General features: G+C 42.6%; 1 protein-coding gene across 2 annotated transcripts in view; it reads left to right on the top strand.

The window, feature by feature from the left end:
* Window positions 1-3,573: 3,573 nt before the first annotated feature.
* Window positions 3,574-24,060, top strand: part of plpp1a (phospholipid phosphatase 1a) — a 107,789-nt gene continuing 87,302 nt past the window's right edge. Inside the window, exon 1 of one of the 2 annotated variants that reach the window (XM_055634442.1) lies at window positions 3,574-4,089. In XM_055634442.1, the coding sequence (XP_055490417.1) occupies window positions 4,032-4,089 (58 nt within the window). In that variant the 5' untranslated portion in view covers window positions 3,574-4,031. The remainder of the gene's footprint in view (window positions 4,090-24,060) is intronic. The other variant, XM_055634452.1, reaches the window with a different exon arrangement.

Genomic DNA, 24,060 nt, shown 5'->3' with positions numbered 1-24,060 from the left:
CTCCTCAGAACCCAGCCTTTCACCTTGTAGGTCCTGCCCTGGTTTGAATCCCCAAAATGCAAAACCTCGCACTTCTCTATTAACCATTTTCCACCCTCCTGCCTAACCAATCAAAATGCTGCTATTTTCAACAGTCATCTTCACTGTCTACAATGTTACCCACTTTAGTGTCATCTGAAAACTTGCTAATCATGCCTTGTACATTCTCGACCAAATCATTGGGCGAGATGACTAATTGTTGAAGGATGCCGTTCTTAACAATTTTGTCTTAATATTTATCTTTTCCCAGATCTAACAATGCCATCAAACTGAACCTGAATATTTCCAATGTTCTGTCATTCAGGTTTCTAGCCTCCTCTGCTTTTAAGAGGATTTTGCCATTCTTTCCATTACATGCCAGGTGTCTTCTACATTTGGTCTAAAACTAATTAAAATGATGAAAATATGGTCTAATAAATCAGTGCTACTGTAAACTTCATTGTAGTATTTTGGTGATTACGAAAAAAACTTTTAGTTACATCTTTTTCATGCTTTGCCCTGACTGCACAATCGATTTCCTTTTAAGAGCACGACAGATAGATTAACTACTTACCTTGTATGATAATTGTATGAGAAGAACTTTTTTTCACACAGAGAGTGGTGAATCTCTGGAACTCTCTGCCACAGAGGGTAGTTGAGGCCAGTTCATTGGCTATATTTAAGAGGGAGTTAGATGTGGCCCTTGTGGCTAAGGGGATCAGGGGGTATGGAGAGAAGGCAGGTACGGGATACTGAGTTGGATGATCAGCCATGATCATATTGAATGGCGGTGCAGGCTCGAAGGGCCGAATGGCCTACTCCTGCACCTAATTTCTATGTTTCTATAAAAGCTTTCAAATCATTAATACAGTGCAGCAGTGCTTTAATGGTAGAGTTACTGTCTTATAGCGCCAGGGACCACATCTTCCCTTCTCCTCCATTACCCAAACCACCCCGGTACTTTCCCTTGCAACCGCAGGAAATGCTACACTTGTCGCTTTACCTCCCCCCTCGATTCCATCCAAGGACCCAAGCAGTCGTTCCAGGTGAGGCAGAGGTTCACCAGCACCTCCTCCAACCTCATCTATTGCATCCGCTGTTCCAGGTGTCAACTGCTCTACATCGGTGTGACCAAGCGCAGGCTTGGCGATCGCTTTGCCCAACATCTGCGCTCAGTCCGCAATAACCAACCTGATCTCCCGGCGGCTCAGCACTTCAACTCCCCCTCCAATCCCATTCTGTCCTGGACCGCCTCCATGGCCAGAGTGAGTCCCACTGAAAATTGGAGGAACAGCACCTCATATTTCGCTTGCATTGACTTCTATTTCAGGTAGTCCTTGCTTTCTCCCTCCTTCCCCTCCCCTTCCCAGCTCTCCCACAGCTGCTTCTTCCCTTCCCCCCGACATCAGTCTGAAGAAGGGTCTCGAGCCGAAACGACGCCTCTTCCTTTGCTCCACAGATGCTGCCTCACCTGCTAAGTTTCTCGAGCTTTTTTGTCTACCATCTGAATTCTAATTGTCCACCTCCTGCAGCTTGGGTCCTTGGATGGAGTCAAGGGGGGAGGTAAAGCGACAAGTGTAGCATTTTCTGCAGTTGAAAGGGAAAGTGCCAGGAGGGGGGGTGGTTTGGGTGAGAACGGACGAATTGAGCAGGGAGTTATGGAGGGAGCGGTCTCTGCGGAAAGCCGATGGGAGGAGATGGAAAGATGTGTCCAGTGGTGGAATCCCATTGGTAGACAAAATCAACGGGTAAGGCAGCATCTATGGAGCGAATGACTTGGCGACGCTTCGGGTCGAGACACTTCAGACGGATGTCGGTAGGGGTGGGGGGGGGGGGGGGGGGCGGGAAAAAGCAAGGAGGAGGCGGAGACAGTAGGCTATGGGAGAGCTGGGAATGGGAGGGGAAGGAGGGAGAAAGCAGGGACTACCTGAAATACGAGAAGCCAATGTTCATACCGCTGGGGTGTAAACTACCCAAGCAAAATATGAGGTGTTGTTCCTCCAATTTGCAGTGGGCCACACTTTGGCCACGGAGGAGGCCCAGGACAGAAAGGTCGGATTCGGAATGGGATGGGGAGTTGAAGTGCTGAGGCACCGGGAGATCAGGTTGGATATTGCAAACTGAGTAGAGGTGTTGTGCGAAGCATTCACCAAGCCTGAGCTTGGTCTCACCGAAATTGATCGTGCGCTGAATAATCCAACCTGATTTCTGTTTGGAAGTGGAAAGAGATAATAGAAATGGCATTCATTGCAATGTGTAAAAAGAGATGAGATACTGTATTGTAATTTTGATGCATGTCATTGTGGTATATATCATGTCTTAATTGGTGAATATGTTTAGTTTGAGACTTTATTTGAAGCAGAAATAATATGTGAATGCTTCATTGACCACAATTCCGACTGGTAACTACGCACTTCGTCCGAGCACATTATCGCACGTGTCATGCAAGCCATCTTAAATGACCACATAAACTGTCATTTGGCAACCTAAAAAGCTGCCGAGGTTGCCCGGCTGGCAACAGGGAAAAAAAGTTAAGTGAGAGCCCTGCTTTAATACCATGGGCTCTCATCTTCCCAGCAGCTTCACCTGTGGCACCTGATAGGCTTTCTGATTAGTCCCTTCTGTTGTACCGTTTTAAGTGGTTATGATTTCAACAGGCAGTTGAAAGTTGGCCATTTCGCTAGGGGTCTGTAGTCCGAGGCCAGAGCACGTGAGGTCTTCACTTGATAGCATGAATGACTCGGAACGATGTAGCAGTCCAAAGCGCCTCCACCCAAACGTCACCCATTCCTTCTCCAGAAACGCTGCCTGTCCCGCTGAGTTACTCCAGTATTTTGTGTCTATCTTTGGTGTAAACCAACATCTGCAGTTCCTTCCTACACAATATAGTAATTCCATGGTTATGGGTACTTTAGGATGTTATATATATATATATTGTTTAATTAACTGCATTTAAATTTCACAGCTGCAATACTAATTTGCTACTTTGGTCAAGCATTGGAAGCACCAGAAGCACATAGGTTGATGTTGCCTGAAATGCTTTGGTCTTTCACCCCATGTCTGGCTAGTGAAGGACCACCGGGATCCAGAATATCATTGCTTAAGTTATTTAAATATTTTTTGGCATAACGTTTTCTTCTTCCTGACAATGGATACAATACCCGATCCTTGAATTTCGAAACAGAAGGAACTGCAAATGCGGGTGTACCAAAAAAAAAACCCGCTCTAAGTACCAAACTAACTCAGTGGGACATGCAGTATCTCCATACATCGGCGTTGCTTATTCATGTCCTCCAGAGATGCTGCCTGGCCAGCTCTCACTCCGGCACTTTTTGTCTTTTTTGTCCCTAATCTGAGTGTTTGTGCGGTTTGATATGAATTTTATACTCTAGTTTAGGTTTTGTCGAAATGTTGCCTCTTTTTGGTTTAAAAATTGCTTTTGTTACTCGGCGACGGTATGAAGTCTACGGCGCAGTAGTTTGTGCATCCCCGCAGTAAATTGGACGGCACTCCCTTCCCATTCCGCTGCTGACGTGTGCGGCGAGGCGAGGCGAGGCGCACGGCCGCGGGGCCTCCAGAACGTTGCCCTGGTCTCCTGTGACTGAGGACGGGCACGCGAGTGAATGTCACAATCCTGGCTGGGCCGGGCCGCGCTCTCCTCCAGCGTCAGCCCCAAGCAGTGGAGGCGGCAAAAAGAGACCTCGCAGTTTGTCTTCACTCCCTCTCCCTCCTTCCCCCCCCCCCCCAGCGCCAGTTGATGCGTGTATGTTTAGAGAGTAATTCCATCAGCGATGCAGGGTTTGTAGGTGCCTCCTCCAGCTGTAAAATAGAGCCTACGTCAGCCATTAGCCTTTCGGCTTCCCTCGCCCCCTCCCAGTCGCCCTTTTAAACCCGCGCACCCTCCTCTCCTTAGCGAACGCGACACTACCCCGCAGACCAAACCCGAGCAAAGTTGCAAAGGTTATTTGCAGAGAGGAGCGGCAGTTATCGCTTCAACACATCAGGGGAGCAAAATGTTTGACAGACACAGAGTCCCCTTTGTTTGTTTGGATGTAATATGCGTCCTATTGGGTAAGTATATATGTGAAATTACTAAATATATTGTCTGCTCTGCACCAGTTTATATTTTTATATATCGGTCGTGATTGGTTTTCAATTTGCAGTATTAATGAACGCTTACTATGTTTATTCATTGCGTCTGTTTTTCCACGATCCCTCGGTTACTTGTTACTTGGATTGCTCCTTCCAATGAATGCGATGACACAAGGGATGGATGCGGTCCCTGCGTTCGGATCCTGATCGAAGGGTAACACTAAACAGTACGCATTTGTTCTTGGACTCGATTTGTCTGCAAGACAAAATCTCAGATTTTAACCCGACATAAGGTGCTGTGGGTCAAGGATGAACTGCGTTGCTTTGCTGTCACAGTCTCTTCGAATTGAAGCCAGCGCCCCCGTCACAAAGGGAACCGGTCTGTTAATGTGATCCAGACTGTTAATGTGATCCAGACGGTCCCAGTATCTGTCAGTCTCCGGCTACTCGTAAATTGTCGACTGGTTCAGCTTTCTTTCTTCCTTGTACCGTCTTCGGCCAAAAGGCATATCTGACGAGAACAAAGAAGCTTGCTGCTCTCAATTTGATTTAATTCATTCAAATAAGGAGTAATGTGTTTTCACTCTAAATTTAAAACGCACGTTAAAACAAATGGAGGTCATTCCGCAACTTCAAAATTTCTTATAAATTAGAGCTGAATTTGCTAACTATATTCGATATTGTTTATCTTGCGCTTGAGCCTTGTTCGAGCAATGGTTTATATACTTAGTAACTGCTCCACTATGTAACACTACTCTTCCACAGCCAAAGAAGCTTGCATGAAATCGCATTGAGCTTCACACATCGGCTTACTTTCAATGACTTTAAACAATACCTACTTATTTTATAATTCAGTTCAATTCAAACTTGGTAATAAACTCAGCAAAACTCTCATCAGATAAATGTTATCGCCTACTCAGAGAAAATGTTACCTGGAAGGCACTTTCTATTCAACTGGTTAACTGTGGAACTGATATAACAGGAAAGACTGTTTTACTTAATTGCATTAGTTGAGAGATTACCAAATTATCGCATTGTTAAAAATGAATAATGCTTGCCTTAAATCTGGAATCTTTCTGAACTTTTTTGAAGTCTTACCAGAAAGCCCTGTGTGAATTTCTGGTGCAACCTATCTATCCAAAATAGAAATTCATAGTCGTACAGCTATTCAGCATGGAACTTGTCGATGCCAACCAAGTTAGACAAAAGTGCTGGAGAAACTCGGCGGGTGCAGCAGCATCTATGGAGCGAAGGAAATAGGAAACGTTTCAGGCCGAAACCCTTCTTCAGACTCAATCAAGTTGTTTAACTGAACTAGTCCCATTTGCCTGCACCTGGTCCATATCCCTCCAAACCTTTCCTATCCATGGGCCTGCTCAAATGTCTTTTAAAGTGCAGATTTCCAATTATTAATATATGGTGCACAGTACCATTGACATTGTTATAAACATAAGTGTTGCCATTGTTATAAACATAATTTAGCTCTGTTATTCCCATTTTGTACACTGAATGTCCGAGTCCAACCTTTCCCGTTCGGCAGCAGATCAACTGAATTACAGACACTTGCCAAGTATTGAAGAGAACCAGCTGGAGCCTGCTAAGTGCTTTTCCTCCTTTCCAGCATTCTGTTTTCAACAGAGTTGGTGCAGTTATTGGAGATGGTTACTTAATTGCGACAAAGATGACGAAGTTGGTAATTGAGAAAATGCAGAGGTGCACTGGAAAATTATAAATGGTTCTCCCTATTGCTCTGGTTCCGAGATAAAACTGTTATAATATTGGATTTTAATTCCCCCTTTCAACAATAGATGCATTGATTAAAGTGAAATGATATTTCAATAATTTCAGGTTCACTTTGACCAATCTTAGATCTGATAAATTGCTCAGCCAGCTTGATAACATTAGCTGTTATTGATTGCTATGGACTCTGCAGAAAGCACTTGAGTGCTGTTCCCGTAGTAGAGAAATCAATGCAGCAGAGGATGCAAAACTGTTTGTGGCCATTTCTCGTGAAGGCCAGCATTAAGCTTTGTTCCTTTGCAAAATACCAGGCTGTTATTTGTTCCAATCCCACATGAACTTAACCAAGGTAGAAACAAAGAACTGCAGATGCTGGTTTACCAAGGAAAGACAGAAATTACTCGAGTAACTCAGTGCGTCAAGCAGATCTCTCGAGAACGTGGATAGGTGAGGTTTCAGGTCAGGACCTTCAGAAGAAATGTCACAATCCAAAATGTTACCTATTCTTCAGAAGAAGTGTCATGACCAGCAATGTCACTTATCCATGTTCTCCAGAGATGCTGCCTACAGAATTTTGCCTGAGGGAACTGTAAAACATTTTCTCATGTCAGGTAAATTGGACTCTATTTCAAAATGTTTGTGCAATCTTCTAATAAGAAAAGTTGATTTGGTTCATCATTTCTATTGTCACAAGCACCATAGTTCTCTATACGGCATTCAGCATGTTCACTCAGCACTGCTGGGAGGTATTATTTCATGTTACTATTAATGATAATTTTACATGGCCATCCAGCCAATTGTGTTGATCAGATGTAGATTTTACAGATTGGTATAAAGCATTTTGAAAATACACCTTAAATGTCACTGTTTTCTTTAAATTAGATTAGTGTCTGCTCGGGAGACACCCTATTGTGTTAATTGTAGTTTTTGATTATGTTGTAGTTTTTGGCCTGGCAATTAGTTCCTCCAGCATGTATATTTAACCCAGCACTGACACGTACCTCACAAGTTGTTTTTGCTATAAGGGTAGCACAACTGAATGTTAACAAATAGTGAAAGTGATGCTGCTTAATCATCAATGTGATATTGTCAACGGGACAATGACAGGGTTCAGAAAGTGTATTTTTATTTCTACATTGGTCAGATAAGCACACATCTTCTTCCACCCATTTGAGCAGTATATTGATACTTTCTCCTTATCAGTTTTAGGCAGTTTTGTATCAACTTTTTTCATCCAATTTCCTGCATTTATCTAAGTTATTGAAAAAGCATGGGACCTAGGACCACACTTTGCTGAAGCCTAATGAGAACAGGTTTCCCACTCCATACACAAACTCTATCCTACACCCTAGGGACATTTCCAGAAGCCAATTAATCTACAATTCTGCACATTGGGGACTGATACGAGAAGTGTACTTGGGACATGTTGGTCGGTTTGGGCAAGTTGGGCTGAAAGGCCTGTTTCCACGCTGCATGTATCTATGATTCTGTGATTAGCAAGCAACACACCTTTTTGCAATCTGCTTCAACTTTCCTTTTTTTCATGAATTCATTCATTTCGGACAAGATGTTCTCTTAACAAAGTGACTGCTTACTCTATACATTTCTAAATGATGATTATTTTTCTGAATTCTTTTGAATATTGTTCCTCTGAATTTTCCACTGACTTTCTCCTGCTCGGGGTTAGGCTGATTGTTCTGTAACTTTTTGGTCTGTCCCAGAGGTCCGCTAACTTTAAAAACGCCTCTTAAAACAATACAACTCAGGAACAGAAGATTGCGGAAATCTGTTGTGATGTCAAATGATGCATAACACTTCTTTGATGACACTTTTGCAAAGGTTCTGATGTACAAGGACAATGTGCAAACCACAAATACTGAAACAGAAGTTAAGTGGATGTTTGTGATACGAGACCTGCTTCTGCAGTGGTAACATGGCACGACCTTGCCTGCGTTACTGCCTGAGATGTTGATCTTCCATGTGCAGGACTTTTAATCCCCCTTTAGGATATAGCTTCCTCATCACCATTGCAGCCCCATGCCATTCATCTTTTTAAATCTAGTTTCAGTGCAAACATTGTCAACGAAACGTAAATCGTTAAACACAACTTGGAAATAGTGGAAATATTCAGCACTTTAGACAGGTCTATCTGTCTGTAGACAATGCCTCGGTTCCCTCACTTTCCAAATACTGTCCTGCTTAATCTGGCCACTCACAGCAATCCAAACATAACCGTAAAATCGTCAGCACCCATAATTGTTTTGAGATTTTGAATAATCTGGTGTCTTGGAGAGTGTGCTGAGAGCAAATCTTGTTCAGTACACCCTTTATTCGGCCCACCAAGTCTACTCCACCATTCAGTCATGGCTGATCAATCTTATCCTCTCAACGCCATTCTCCTGCCCTCTCCCCATAACCCCTGACACGTTACTAATAAATAATAAGCAATCTGTATTAAAAATATCCATTTACTTGGCCTCCACAGCCATCTCTTTAATAAAAATTAAAATAATATTTTTGTAAATTTCATTCAATTAATCAAAGTTTACCTAATTATGTATGATATGCTGGTCTTGGACCACATGGAATCCAGGGTGGGCTAACCAATAGGATATCAAATTGGGGTTGGAGGTAGGAGGCAGATGGTGAAAGTAGACTGTTGTTTTCAGACTGGAGACCTGTAACAAATGGTGTACTGCAGGGATTTGTGCTGGATCCTCTGCTCAATATTTATATTAATGATTAGGATATGAATGTAGGTGGGCGGCAAGGTTAGTAAGTTTTGTGTGTGATTAAAACTGGTGGTATAGAGGACAGTGATGAAAGTCATCTAAGATTACTACAATATCTTGTTCATCTGGGCCAATGGGCTAAGGAATGATAGGTGGAAATTAATTTGGATAAATGCACAGTTTTACATTTGGTAAGTTGTATCAGAGCTGGACTTTTACAGTAAATGGAAGGGCCCTGAGTAGTGATAATGAACAGACACCATGGAATGTCATGTTATAGCTGTACAGTATGTTAGTAAGGCCACGTTTGGAGCGCAGTATACATTTTTAGTCACCCTGCTATGGGAAGGATGTTGTTCAATGGAAAAAGAGTAAGAAAAAAGATGCACAAGTATGTTTCTGGGTTTGGAAAGTTTGAGTTATTAACAGCTGGGTGGGCTGTATCTTGTTCCCCTGGAGTGCAGGAGGCTGATGAGTGACCTTTATAGAGGTTTATAAAATAACATGAGGGACATAGATAACGTGAATAGCCACAGTCTTTATCAGAGGGTTTGGGAGTTTGAAACTAGAGGGCATAGGATTATGGTGAGATGGAAAATGATCCTCTCAAAAAAGGACCGGAGGGGTAACATTTTCACATAGAGTGGTGTGTATATGGAAAAGATGCCTGAAGAAGTGATAGAGGCAGGTCCAATTAACATGTGGGCAGGTACATGGATAGATAAGGCTTGGAGGAATATGGGCAGGTAGGACAAATCTTTTAGGTAACTTACTTGCCATGGATTCTAGCTTCACTGTTCTCAATAAGTACATTGAATGCAAAAATCATATTACCATTTATACATAACACAAATCAATTCAAAGGAATTGTTAAGGATATTTGTTTATTTTACAGATGTAAAATGGAAATTCTTAAAAATAGAATAAAAGCAGTTTATCACAATTGGCATTACACATCTGCATTTTTGGAACCCCTATTGTAAACCATTTATGGACTGCCGGGCCAGTGTCAGATCCTCTGGACTGATATCTCAAATAATTAATCTGTCCCCATGTACTTAAATGTGAAATTAACATTAATTGACCATTAGCTGTCTAGAAAAAATTCCAAATATCTGCCACCTTTTTTTGCATAAATTACTGTTTTCCACAACTCCTGGAAGAAAAACAGAAGATACTGGAAAATACTGCAGAAAGAGAAACGGTCAAAGTTTTGGCTCGAACAAAAACATTTCCAGCATTGGCTTTAAAAAAACAAAAAAAAACCAAAAGATTCCCAGCATCTGTAATTAAAAACAAAAAACTTTAAATGTATTATTCAAAGACTTTTGAACAGGTACATGGATCGGCAAGGTTTAGAGGGATGTGAGCCAAACACGGTCAGGTAGAACTAGTGTATCTAGTTGGACCTGTTTTCGTGCTGTGTCACTCTTAACACCTGGAAGGGATTTCTCTAATTTTGAGACTTGTTCTTCCTAGTTATAATCTTTCATACACAGCGTTTCTTGTCATTTTATATTTTATTTGCTTTTAATATTTTGAAGTAACCCCTTGGTCATCTAAATTAAGTGAATAAAACCCTGGGTTATGTTTAATGGTATCATGATTATAAATTAAACTGCACTCGTGTGCTCCACCATCCAACTGTGTAGAAAGGGTTACAGATTTAAGGGTTGCAATAGTGTGTTAGTACTCTTATTGGCAGGATGCATTATATCCTATTGTGCTCCAATAGACAACTCTTATTCATCCCATGAAAACAAATTTGCTACATTTTGTCCATTCAATGAATCTGTCAATAGCATTTTCCTTATGGGCAACTATTACATATGAAAGGCATCTCATTAAGAATTGGTGCCTTATATAGTTACATGTGTGTCTGGGGCATGTGCAACTATTATTTTTGTAAAGCATGGAATTGTGGTGGATCATCAGTGACAATTAATCTTACTCTTTCTTGTTTGTTTATACACAGATTAAAAATATTTAAACCAACTAATCTCTAAATGAAGACTGAGTTTTATGCTTTTTTTATGACCTTTATTGTACACTTGGTGTAGTGTCACTGAAAGGGATATGGTGCACTGGGAAAGGTTTCCGTTTATTATTGTCACGTTAACCAGATTATGATGAAAAGCTATTTTGCACGCTGTTCAAACAGTTCAGATATAACCATACAAGAATATAATCAGTTCAAACTCAAGTACAATTGATAGAGCAAAGGGGAAGATACAGAGTATAGAATATAACTCTCAGCTTTGTAGTCCTTTGTGGCACATCAGTTCTTTAGACAGTTCACTGTCCTCAAAGGGGTAGGGGTGAATCAAACAGTACCCACTCTTATGGAGAGACCGTTCAGAAGCCTTATGTAGGGAAAGAAGATATTCCTGAATCTGGTGTTGCATTCTTCCAAGACTGGGCTGCATCTCCAACTCTCTGCAGTTTTTTTGCAGCTTTAAGGGCCTGTCCCGCAAGCATGTGACTGCATGCGGCTAGCACGACCAAACATGGTGGCTTGAGGTGTACAGCCTCGCGGGGCAGGTCCCACTTCCAACCGCGGAGCCGTCTGGAGTTGTGCGGGGCTGGTCCCGACATCATACTCGCCAATCAGCTGGGCAGGAAGCGGGCCGACTGAATTTGGACGTCGCACGGCGTCAGATGGTTACGTCATCACACAACGGCATGCCGGGCGGTGAGGTCATCGCGCAACGCCACGCGTTAGGTGTATGCCGTCGAGACGCTGCGTACGACCTCAATGCGGCTGCGGGCCGACAGGCCGTTGTCGAGCGGAATTTTTGGACAGTGTCAGTTTTTCGGAGCCCCGGGCGATGTCGGGACCAGCCCCGCACAACTCCATACGCCTCTGGCGATCGAAGTGGGACCGGCCCCGCGAGGCCGTATGGCTCAAGCGACCACGTTAGGTTGCGTTAGTCGCATGCTGGTGGGACAGGCCCTTGAGGCAGAGCTGTTCCAGAACAGCTTTGATGCAGCCTGATGGTCTGCATTCCATGGTGTATCTGTAGAAGTTTGTAAGAGTCACTGGAGCCAAGCCAAGTATCCTCGGGAAGCATAAGCATTGACGTGTCCTTTTGGGTGTTGCTTGAATGTGGGTGGTCCACGACAGATCATTGGTAATATTAACATCGGGGAGTTTAAAGCTCTCAACCATTTTCACATCCTCACCTTTGCTGGTTGGGGTTGTACTCCACCATGCTTCCTGAACTCTAACTTCCAGTTTGCCATGCAGCTGTACAGATAACAAAGTAAAGTTATTTTCACTCCTGCTCATTTGACTTGCAAAGGTGGAATCAGCTCATTCCCAAATTTAACGCTACAATGTTATTATTGAACTCTCACATATCCACTAGAAAGGCTACAGTAGAAAAAAAGCAGGAGGGGAATAGGCCCTTCAGCCTGTAGTGTATGTGCCAAGCATGATAAACTAATCTCATCTGCCTGCACACGATCCATGTCACTCCATTCCCGCTATGTCATGTGCCTTTTGAAAAGCCTCTTAAGTGTCACTATTGTACTCGCCTCCCTCTGTGTGTAAAATAAAATTTGCTGCACACATCTCCTTTAAACCTTGCCCCTCTCACCCTTTAGTTTCACCCTCTAGCTATGCCCCCTAGTCTATGACATGAGCTGGACAATCTGGAAGAAAGTTTCTGAATTGTAGGGCAGGCTCGATCAATCCCTTTAATCTCAAACCCAGCGTTGCTTTTGGATTTCTTGGCTGCGGAATAGCTTTGGAGATTATCCACGAGAACAAAACAGCAAATATAGTGTAAATGAAGACTTTCAAATGCCAAGGGACAGAAAAGTACAGCACAGAACAGGCCTTTTGTATGTGCTGAACATGATGCCAAGGCCAACTCTTATCTGCCTGCACATCGTCCATATTCCTCCATTCCCTGTATATCTATGTGCCTAACCAAAAGCCTCAAATACCACTATAGTATCTGCCTCCACCACCATGTGTTGTGTGTCCAGGCACTCGCCACCGTCTGTGTTTTTAAAATAAAACAAAAAGAGCTTGCCCCCCCCCCCCCCCCCCCCCCACATCTCCTTTAGACTTTGGCCCCTTACTATTTGATATTTCCATCATGGGAAAAAGATTCTGGCTGTCTACCATATCTATGCCTCACATGATTCTCTTTACTTCGATCAGGCCTCCACTAAAACAACCTGCATTCTGGGGGAAACTTAAAGCCTAAATCACTATATTTTTAAGGATCTCCAGTTTTCTCGCGATTCTTTTGAAGGTGAATGCCTTCATTGCCATTGAATGATTTTACCGAAGCTAGTTTCCATGTGAATCTTTGTCCAAATTGTGTATTCCCATGCATGAATAAAGGTAGTCAGTGTTGAAAGTCTATGTGGCTGTTGGGAAACTTTGAGTCAGTCCTTAACGTTATACTAAATAACCACTTTCCAGTAGAGATCGCTGGATGATGATCAGTTGCTTGGGTCTGTTGATCCAGAATAAGCAGGCACAGGTCAGGGATCAGATCTGGGATTTGGATGGATTCGGACTCCATTCGAGACAAAACCAATTCAGCAACTGATCCTCTGGAACCACTCACCTTTATCTATTAAAATACCAATTTTAGATTCTTAGGTTTACGCTTCTTATTATCACATGTATTGAGGTACAATGAAAAGCTTTGTTTTGGATGCTATCCAAATAGATCAAACATACAGAGATGTAAAGTCACACTCCAGTCCAATAGATGCTCTACAATGCTGAGAACTATATTCTTCACAGTGCCCCATTGTAGTTCCCCTTTGTCCTGTCTATTGGACAGAATTGGTGCTAATTTCAAGTCAATGCAATGAAATAGATTTTGCAGATGAAGATAACATAAAGTGCTGCTTTTCAATATAAATCTATACTTCACGATAACAATAGTATTCAGATTTACACTTCTAATTGTCAGTCTTAAACCTGATAGAAAGATAAGGGATTGTTGTTTAACACCAGGAACTGCAAATGCTGGCTTACAAAAATGACACAATGTGGTGGACTAGCTCGGCGGGTCAGACGGCATCTCTGGAGAATGCAAATATATGACTTTTCGTGTTGAGACCCCTTTTTAGATAAGGGATTGTACTCTTGATTGCTAATGACCACAGGTGTACTTGAATCACTTTTTTTTTTAAATGGCAGCATCCTCACAGTTTTATTCATACTCATTTGATTCGTAATATTCCTTGACGTTTCTCATTATGATGATCTCAAAATTATAATTACTATTTGTTCAAGAAAATCCAAGGCCATGGAATTAAAGCAACAATGGAACATACCCAATTGGCTCTGCGGGTAGAAATTGAGTAATGATGAATAGTTTGATTCTGCTGGTCCAAACTATTCAATGACATTTCCTGGGTTTGATATTGGCACCTTTAATTTAAATAAAATTTAGATCAATGATTTAGGCTTGGATACAGGGTGTAACATTTCATATTGGAGTTGGCAACGTCTGGAAATGGGATTGTAAGAGATTTCAGGAGAACGTGGACAGACCGGCTGGCGAACGGGTAATGTAAACCAAATGGTGCAATTTTAAAACGGGCATAGGAATGGATGTCTGTTGTTGGCCTGTACAAACATTCGAGGGTGGCAGAGCAAGTCAGTTTCTGTTGAAAGCATACGTGAAACTGGGCTTTATAAATAGAGGAGAAGAATTTAAAAACAAGAAAGTTACAATAAACTTTTTTTAAATCGCTGGGTTAGGCTCGTGTATTGCTCCATTTCTGGGCACCACGCTTCAGAAAAACTGGCGAGAAGCGGCAAAGGAAGATATTTTGAAATAGGCTGAAGGTCATGGTGGAGAGATTGGCAAAAGCTGCAGCGAAAGTAAAGGGAGAATGAAAGGAGGGATTGGAATTTTGAACACAGTAGAATAGGTATTCATAAATTTGGATTCAAGCTAACTTGGCAAAAGACCACCCAAGGAAAACGGAAATTTATTTTTGTAATGAAGTAATAATCAAGAATGGAGAATCTTGGAAGCAAATTCAATAATTGTTTTAAATAGGGAATTGGATAAGCACTTGAAGGTGAAATTTTGCATAGCACTTGAGAGGGAAAGAATGGGACTAACTGAATGACTTTTTCAAAAAGCCAGTAATTGCTGAAAGCTTTCTCCGAAAGGTAACCGTTCATAGACAGGTTCTACGAACTGAATCAGCCAGCCTATCTGTTTTTGGCTCCATTCAGATTATTTCCTTTCTCTGAGTACCCATAGATTGTGTGGTTTTCCGACCTGAGGCGATGTTATAATCTGCTCTCATGATCCCTCCAGTCGTGCCCGGGAGTGGCGACACTGCCTTGCAGCTGCAGCTCGTCTGCAGTCCGTTTGTCTTTTCTTTTTTTGTTTTCTTTTGTCCCGTTGTTTTTATTTGCAATTCATTCTATCTCTAGTTATTAGGCGCCACAGTGGTGCAGCGGTAGAGCTGCTGCCTCACATCGCCAGTGACCCGGGTTTATTCTTGACTACAGGTGCTGCCTGTGCGGAGTTTGCACGTTATCCCTGTTGTCTCTGGAGGTGTGGGTTTCTTCCAACATTCCAATGACGTACAGATTTGTAGGTTAATTGGCTTCCGTAAATTGCCCCCCCGGGGTTTTAGGATATAGAACTAGTTTACGGGTGATCGATGGATGATATGGACTCGATGGGCTTGTTTCCATGCTGTATCTCTAAACTAAACTTAATCCTCCTCACTTTTTCTGTACCTCCATGGCTTCTGGTTATGCTCCCCGGACGTAGAAGCTGAGTTTAATTTGCGCTCTGCAGCAGTACATGCACCCATGGTAGCACACACAGAATGCCTAACCTATTTTAGTTTGCAGTTGTTACATTAGAAGCCAAGATTAACAACATATATTCTGTCTCATTCCTAAAGGCAGATCCAAATGGCAATATAAATATAAATAGAATGCAAATGCAGATAGCGGAACACATGCAGGTCACTAATAGAGTAGCTCCTTGCATTTCCTGTTCTTTGAAAATATTGATTTACTTTAGATTAATTCTGTTCCAATTCCAAGATCAGATCTCCCTGATGCAAATCCTCAGAGGCCGATATTTTCCTTGAATGTCAAGGTATGAGTGTTTGCTTCCTGTTTAGAGTTGAAAAGACCAAGTCATATATATGAGAGTAGAGCCACCAATGTTTACATATTTATGTTTACTCTGGATTGTGAGTTTATCCTATTCATCAGAACAGCTGCCCCCACAGAGCCAATCTCTTAAACTGGACTGTACTGCCAGTTATAATACGTGCGATGCCAGTATAAACTGGCTTTGTCTTTTCCCCAGCATTAGGCACTATCAGCTGTTGCCCTCTGGCTTTAACTACAGCTGTTTGCGATTCTGTGGTTTTTCCAGTGTGCTCTTCTGAACAGATAGATTTTAATCTGGAAGTTCATGAGCAACATGCACAGCCACAAGTTTCATGGCTCGTATGTCATGGCTCAAAACTCATATGTCAGGCTGTTATTCATCGATTACAGATCGGCATTTAACACAATCATCTCCTCCAAGCTGGTAACCAAACTCGCAGAACTGCGTATCTGCGCAGCCCTCTGCAATTGGATCCTCGTCTTCCTCATCCACAGAGCACAGACCACAGTCTGTTCGTACTGGTGGAAATGTGTCAGCCTCGATAACAATCAGCACGGGAGTGCCTCAAGGCTGCGTGCTCAGCCCCTTGCTGTACTCACTCTATACTCATGACTGCGTGGCCGGTCATAGTGCGAACTCCATCATCAAGTTCGCTGACGACACCACTGTTGTGGGACATATCACTGATGGGGATGAGTCAGAGTATAGAAGAGAGATTGAGCAACTGTCCATATGGTACCAGCACAATAACCTGGCCCTCAACACCAGCAAAACCAAGTGGACTTTGGAAGGAGTAGGATGGGGACCCACTGTCCCGTTTATATTAATAGGTCAATGGTGGAAAGGGTCAAGAGCTTCAAATTCCTGGGCGTGCACATCTCTGAAGATCTTTCCTGGTCCGAGAACACTAATGCAATCATCAAGAAAGCTCATCAGCGCCTCTACTTCATGAGAAGATTACGGAGAGTCGGTTTGTCATGGAGGACTCTCTCTAACTTCTTACAAGTGCACAGTAAAGAGCATGCTGTGGACCTGTGCATCATGGCTTGGTTCGGCAATTTGAGCGCCCTGGAGAGGAAAAGACTACAAAAGTAGTAAACACTGCCCAGTCCATCATCGGCTCTGACCTTCCTTCCATCAAGGGGATCTATCGCAGTCGCGGCCTCAAAAAGGCTGGCAGTATCATCAAAGACCCACACCATCCTGGCCACACACTCATCTCCCTGCTACCTTCAGGTAGACGGTACAGGAGCCTGAAGACTGCAACGACCAGGTTCAGGAATAGCTACTTCCCCACAGCCACTATTAAACCTGGCTCGGACAAAACTGAACATTAATAACCCATTATTTGTTATTTGCACTTTATCAGTTTATTTATTCATGTGTTTTGTAGCCAATACCTATTATGTTCTGTTTAAGAGGGCCTCCAGCTACAGGTCCCTACCTCCCAGTTCGGACCCCAACCGGACCATCAGTACCGACTGGCCATCCACCGGCATACCCAGCCACATCAACACTCCCTGAACTTCAGGCTCACTAACCCAGACCTACGGACTTCAGGTAGACGGTACAGGAGCCAAGCTGAAGGGGCGATCGTTTCAACACCCAGGTTCCAGCTGAATAGCTACTTCCCCTCCCAGCCACTATTCTCTGTCCTGGCTCGGACCAAAAAATGAACATTAGTCTGCACCCCGGGGGCATAACCCCCAATTTTGTTATTTGTTACTTTCACTTGTATCCCCCAGTTTTTTCCCTTTATTCATGTGTTTTTCGGCCAATAACTATTATTTTCTTCGCTCCATAGATGCTGCTGAAGCAAAGCAAGAATTTTTGTATAACCTATTGTCCTATGACAATGAACATGACACATGACAATAAACTCTCTTGATCTTGAAGTTTGCACAGTTCATTGTTTTTTTAAATCCCTTGATATATGGGGTAGCAAAAGTTTGACCCTTCAGTGAGAGGAGTGGTCTTGGGGTGGGGAAGAATCGAAGGCTGCTGTTTAGCTTGGAGCAGATGCCCAGACCCATGGAGAGTTTGCCATGGCAATGGATGTTATGTGGGCGCTTAATGATTTGTGGAAACAACAGTCGGCTTTGTGACCTGCAGTGAAAACAATCAAGAATTTTTTAGAATAGAGCTCCCTTCCACCTATCCATTCCCTAGTAATTAATTGCATTTCCCAAATAATCTGGACTGTTTCTAGAAAGCACTTAACAAGGTAGACTTAATATTTCCTCTAGATTTTTGATCATTCATTAAAATACACTGTTGCGTTTATTGTCGTGTGTACCAAGGAACAGTGAAAGGCTCTTGTTGCGTGCTAACGGGTCAGTGGAAAGACAATGCATGATTGCAATTGAGCCATCCACGGTGTACAGATCTGAAGTTAACAAAATAATGTAATAATTCAAATAAATAAACTGATCCCTAACTTTCTTTAATAAACAAGTCATAACAAGAATGTAACCCCTCTTTTTCATTTTTCTACTTCAATTGATTTGAACTCTAAGATGAAGAGGTGGCTTGGACAATTAAAAAAACACAGAAAAAGGACCAACAAATGTTCTTTTTACAAACAAGAGGTATTTACCCATATAGACTGTACACAAAATGGGGAGTTTGGATATAAAGCATTTTGCAGAAAGACTAAATCAAGTAGCAAACTAAAAAAGAATGTAAATAGCTCACGAATACGTACTTAGGAGTAATGAGAGGAGGCTGATTGGCAGTTTAGGTTTTGGAGAATGCATACAGTATCACGGATGTATGGAAACCACAGAACTGGTCTCTCATTCCAGGGTTATCCAAGAAAAAAACGTTTCCCAGATCATACAAGACAAAAATAATTAAACAATTCATTGACAGGGTCTTGGTGAGACCACACCTGGAGTATTGCATACAGTTTTGGTCTCCAAATCTGAGGAAGGACATTATTGCCATAGAGGGAGTGCAGAGAAGGTTCACCAGACTGATTCCTGGGATGTCAGGACTGTCTTATGAAGAAAGACTGGATAGACTTGGTTTATACTCTCTAGAATTTAGAAGATTGAGAGGGGATCTTATAGAAACTTACAAAATTCTTAAGGGGTTGGACAGGCTAGATGCAGGAAGATTGTTTCCCGATGTTAGGGAAGTCCAGGACAAGGGGTCACAGCTTAAGGATAAAGGGGAAATCCTTTAAAACCGAGATGAGAAGAACTTTTTTCACATAGAGAGTGGTGAATCTCTGGAACTCTCTGCCACAGAGGGTAGTTGAGGCCAGTTCATTGGCTATATTTAAGAGGGAGTTAGATGTGGTCCTTGTGGCTAAGGGGATCAGGGGGTATGGAGAGAAGGCAGGTACAGGATACTGAGTTGGATGATCAGCCATGATCATATTGAATGGCGAATGGTGCAGGCTCGAAGGGCCGAATGGCCTACTCCTGCACCTACTTTCTATGTTTCTATGTAAGAAAAACTCAGAGAAAATGCCTGTAATAATGTACAGATTAAAAACCTTGTAGACCAATCAAAGGATATTGTATTCTCTAGGGAAATTTTGGCCTTAAGACGTCAATGCCGTGCAAGCTGAATGCAAACAAGACATCTTCCAGAGATGCAATGTAATGTTTTAGGATAAAATACATTCTATGCAGCTAATTTGTACAAGCCCGATTGCATTTCTTTTAGAGAGGAAGTAACGAGAAACATTCTTGTCAAAGAAATTCATTGCTTGTGGCTTTAATATGAATTATTCCTAGAAATCTGAACATTATTAACTGGACTGCAAGATACAGGTTCCACAGACTGGATTGAAATTATATTCTCTCTCCTTGTATGCACCACCTCCTTTTATTCTCCACCACTTCCTTTGGCAGTTGTTTCCAGATATACACCACCCTCTTAAAAACTTGCCCCTCGTATTTCTTTGACTCACCATAAGCCTGTGCTCTGAAGTTCTCGACTCTGCTGCTTTGGTAAAAAAAGATTCTAACTTTGCCACTCGCAATTTTATTACCATCTATAAGATCACCGCTTAGCCTCCTCAGTTCCAATGAGAATAAATCCAACCTATCCAGTCCATTCTAATAACTACAGTTTTCCATTCCAGGCAGAACCTTTGTACATTTCTTCTGCCCTCTCTCTATTCCAGCCACCTCCAGTGTGTCTATTCACCACCTGTCACTTTGCCTTTTGTTTCTGGTGTGACAAGTTTGGTGTATCAGGAGTAATGCATATTGGGTGAGGAATCTCAATAGTTTTTAATGATAGAAAGTAATGTTATTGATATTTACAGAATCCTTAAGGGATTTAACAGGGCAGATGCAGATTTGATACATCTTCATGCTGTGATGTCTTGAACTTAATAATCCCTTACATATAAGCTTGGGTAGCCACAACCCAATGGTAGGAATACAGAATTCTCCAAGGTTAGGTAACTTCCCTCAATGTTTTCATCCTCTTTCCTGCGCCCTCGTTTCTCCCATTGTAATGTGCCCAAATACTTCCACCTATATTTCTCCCTCTGGCTTTGTTTCACTCTTTCACTCCTCTTCTCTGCTTATCTGATGCACATATGGCTCCTTTTCACCTCTAGCCCTTGTCTATCCATCTACCAATCAAAACCCCTCTCACATGTATCCACCTATCACTTGACAGGCATTAGTCCGCCCCTCTTTTCCAGATTTCTCCAACCTCTCACTATAATTAGTCTGAAGAAGGGTCCCAAAGTGAAACATTGCTTGTCCATGTCCTCCAAAGATGCTGCCTGACCCGTTGAGTTACTCCAACAATTTATGTTCTACACAAGATTCCAGCATTTACAGTTCTTGATGTGTCTGTTATTTTTCTGGCTTGGATCTTGAAGGCTGATGGATCAGGTGGCGCCAGCAATGGCTGCCTCGCCAACAGTCTGTCTGTCCTTTCTTTTGTTTTTGTTATTTTAAGTACGTGTTAAAGAGTGCGTTTTATTGTTCCTTGGTTTTATGTGGGGGGTGGGGGGGGGGGACGACTTTTTTCCAATCTCTTACCTTGACGGAGATGCGATTTTCTTCTGTATCATACCTCTGTCCACATTGCGGCCTAACATCGTGGAGTGCCACGGCCTTTCTTGATCTACATAGTATTCCTTCCTTTATACATTTTTGTTTGGATTACATAATTCACATTTTAATGCACACTGTGCACGTACCAAGAATATTTTATTTTTCCTGCACCAGTCTTGATATTATATATTTGTTTGCAAGAATAAATTATGTTATGCTACATTCGGGATTTCTCAAATGTGGAACCATTTCTTTCAAGATGCTCACAACTGGGTGGGGTATCCCAGCTCCAGGGACTGTGATTTAATCCTGTTTGGGTGCTCTCTGTATAGAGCTTGCACACATGATCATGTGGGTTTCCACAGGGTGCGTTTTTCTTTGCCCCCACATTCCAAAGGCGAGCTTGGAGGTTAATTAGCTGCAGTAAACTGCTTCTTTTTACAGATAAGTGACAAGAATAAAAGGGGAATGTGAGACACCACAGGATAGTGACAAACATCCCTGATCAGACACAAATGATTAAACATTAAACTGATTAAAAATGTAACGGGACAAATTAAATTGGTGCAAAGTATTTAAAAATGATGAAAAACAGTCAGAAAATGTACCTTTTCAAAGAAGGTAGATGAATCTAATAGGAACATAGACAAATAGGTGCAGGAGTAGGCCCTTTGAGCCAGCACTGTCATTCAATATGATCATGGCTAATCATCTAAAATCAGTACCCTGTTCCTGCTTTTTCCCCAACACCCCTTGATTCCTTTAGCCCTAAGAGCTAAATCTAACTCTCTATTGAAATAAATGAGGCATTGCCAGGTAAGGCTGAGAGCCCACTGGTGAATCCAGAACAGAGCAAAGCGGTTGATGTGCATAAACCACCAGCTCATTCCTGACTGACTTCCAGGCTGCAATGAGCAGCTACAGTAGTTTGGAACGTGCTGGTGTTAGCACCACAGGAAGCTGGTGTTTCTCTGAAGATCAGCCAGTTAGCCATGAATTTGCTCTGAATTGCAGAAAAGCCTTATCCTTCCAATACTGGATGTTTGTCTGAATGTCTGTTAACAGTCATTGTAAAGGGCCTGTCCCACTGCGGGGACCTAATTTGCGAGTTTAGAAGAGTTTGCGCTCGATTCAAACTCGCAGCATGGTCGACACATGGTCCTATGAGGTCACTGGAACTCTCCTTCATGCTCGAGGGATGTTCCCGCATACTTGCGGCCTCAGTTTGGTCAAGGAACATTTTTCAGCATGCTGAAAAATTTTCCACAAGTAAAAATTGGTTTTGAACTCGTAATGCAGTTGAGTGGGGTCGCTATGTAGTTATAGGCAGTCGAGGATAGCCGTAGGCAATCTCCTTTGCTGACCGGGCATTTTAATTGGCTCATTGGAGTTTTCAGAACCAAGGAAAACCGACCGGTAATGTTAAATGCCCGCTAAACTTTATTAAAAGTTGCCTGGCTTCTTTATAGTGTCTCCACTCATTCTAACCCCCCCCCCCCCCCCCCCCCCCCCTCCCCCCTTCTCCTCCCCTCCTCCTTCTCCCCTCCTTCTCCTCCCCCCCCCTTCTCCTCCCCCCCCCCCTCCTCCCCCCCTTCTCTTCCCCTTCCCTTCTCTCCCCCTCTCTCCCCTTCCCCCCTCTTCTATCACCTTCTCTCCCCCGCCCTCCCCTTCTCTCCCCCCCCCCACCATCCACGCTCTCTACACTGTGCCAGCCGTCTTTTACCTTCCTGTTCATCGTGGGTGTAAATTTCAGACAGCGCTCCCCCGTTTTCCCTGGCCCCCACATCTGTGTGTGTGTGTGTGTGTGCGTGTGTGCGCGCTGACGGTCGATCCAGCTCGCGATTTCATCGCTGACGGTCGATCCAACTAGAGGTTTTTCAGGCGAGTGCCCTCGAGCTTGAAGGTCGAAGACAGTTGCTGAAAAGTCGCGTTAGTGGGACAGGCCCTTAAATGTTGAAAAATGTAGGGCTGATTTATTTTCTTGTGCATCTGTACCGTAGCACCATGTCAGTGAGTATTTTTACCACAAGTATAATTGGAAATTTAGGGAAGATAACACAGATCATTGTGCAAACGTTTCCAGTCATAAATTGGGATGTGAAAAGCTGCCTTCAGTAGAAGTGCCCTCTGTGTGTGAATTGTTTGGGATATAATTGAGCGCGCGTGAACCCATGGACTTTGACAACGACTTTGACAACAATAAAGTAATAGAAGAAATTGTCATTCATGCCAAATGCCACAATGAGATTGAAGAAGAAGAATGCGTTTATTATAGCTAAAGACTTTATGACTTTTATTTGGGCGTTTTTGATGTAGTGTTGGGAAAGAGAAAAGCTAATTAAAAGAATTTAGCAATGTATTTTGATACTGGGAATAGAATACAGGACATTTGACAAGATCCCTCAGGGCAAGTTGATCTCTAGATGATTAAGGCACGGGGGATCCACTGTTTCTTGGTAGAGTGGATAAAAATTGCCTGGGCCATGGGAGGGCGAAATTCTGATTGGCGACCGACCGCAGGGATCAATACTGCGACCTCCTGTTGGTGAAATACATAAATTATCTTGATGGACATGGAGGTGGGCTGCTTTGTCAGTTTGCAGATAACACAAACATTGGCTGAGTTGTGGAGAATGAGTAGGGTTGTCAAAAGATTTGGCAGGATATTGATCAGTTGAAATGTATGTAGGGAAACGGCAGATGGAGATTAATCCAGGCAAGAGTGAAGAGTGGTGGAAATAGAGCAACACTGAAGAGATAATTGAACAAGCACATAAACAGGCATGTGCGGACAGGTGGGATTAGTTTAAATTGGCTTCATTGTTGTCGCAGATGTTGTAGGCCAATAGCCTTTTATGTGCTGTGATGTTCTATGAAGGCTTATTTCACCTCTCAGATTTTCCTGAGAGGAAAAAGTGAGTGCTGGATAATGAGTTAAATCACCAGAGAATATTTTAAGCTGAACACAAGGGCCAATAAACAACCTAAATCTTAGCTAGTTTGGAGGCTTTCAATACCCTGCAGTTATTTTCACAGCAAAATTTTTAATCAAAAGATAATTTTGTGTGTTTGATTTTCTGATAATAAAAGGGAACTGAAGATGCTGGTTTACACCAAAGATTGACACAAAATGTTGGAATAACTCAGTTGGTCAGGCAGCAGCTCTGAAGAAAATGGAAAGGTGGCGTTTTGGATTGGAACCCTTATTCAAATTCCATCTCTCTAAAATATCTATCTCCCTAAAAGGGAGATGAATTGTCCCCCATAACATGAGAATTTTGAGTCTCATGGGAATTTTGAGTCCCATATTATTCGGGA

Source organism: Leucoraja erinacea, chromosome 1 (assembly GCF_028641065.1).
Source record: "Leucoraja erinacea ecotype New England chromosome 1, Leri_hhj_1, whole genome shotgun sequence".
Taxonomy (NCBI): Eukaryota; Metazoa; Chordata; class Chondrichthyes; order Rajiformes; family Rajidae; genus Leucoraja; species Leucoraja erinaceus.
Note: the sequence above shows the minus strand (reverse complement) of the source record. Positions and strands in the feature narration are given on the sequence as shown.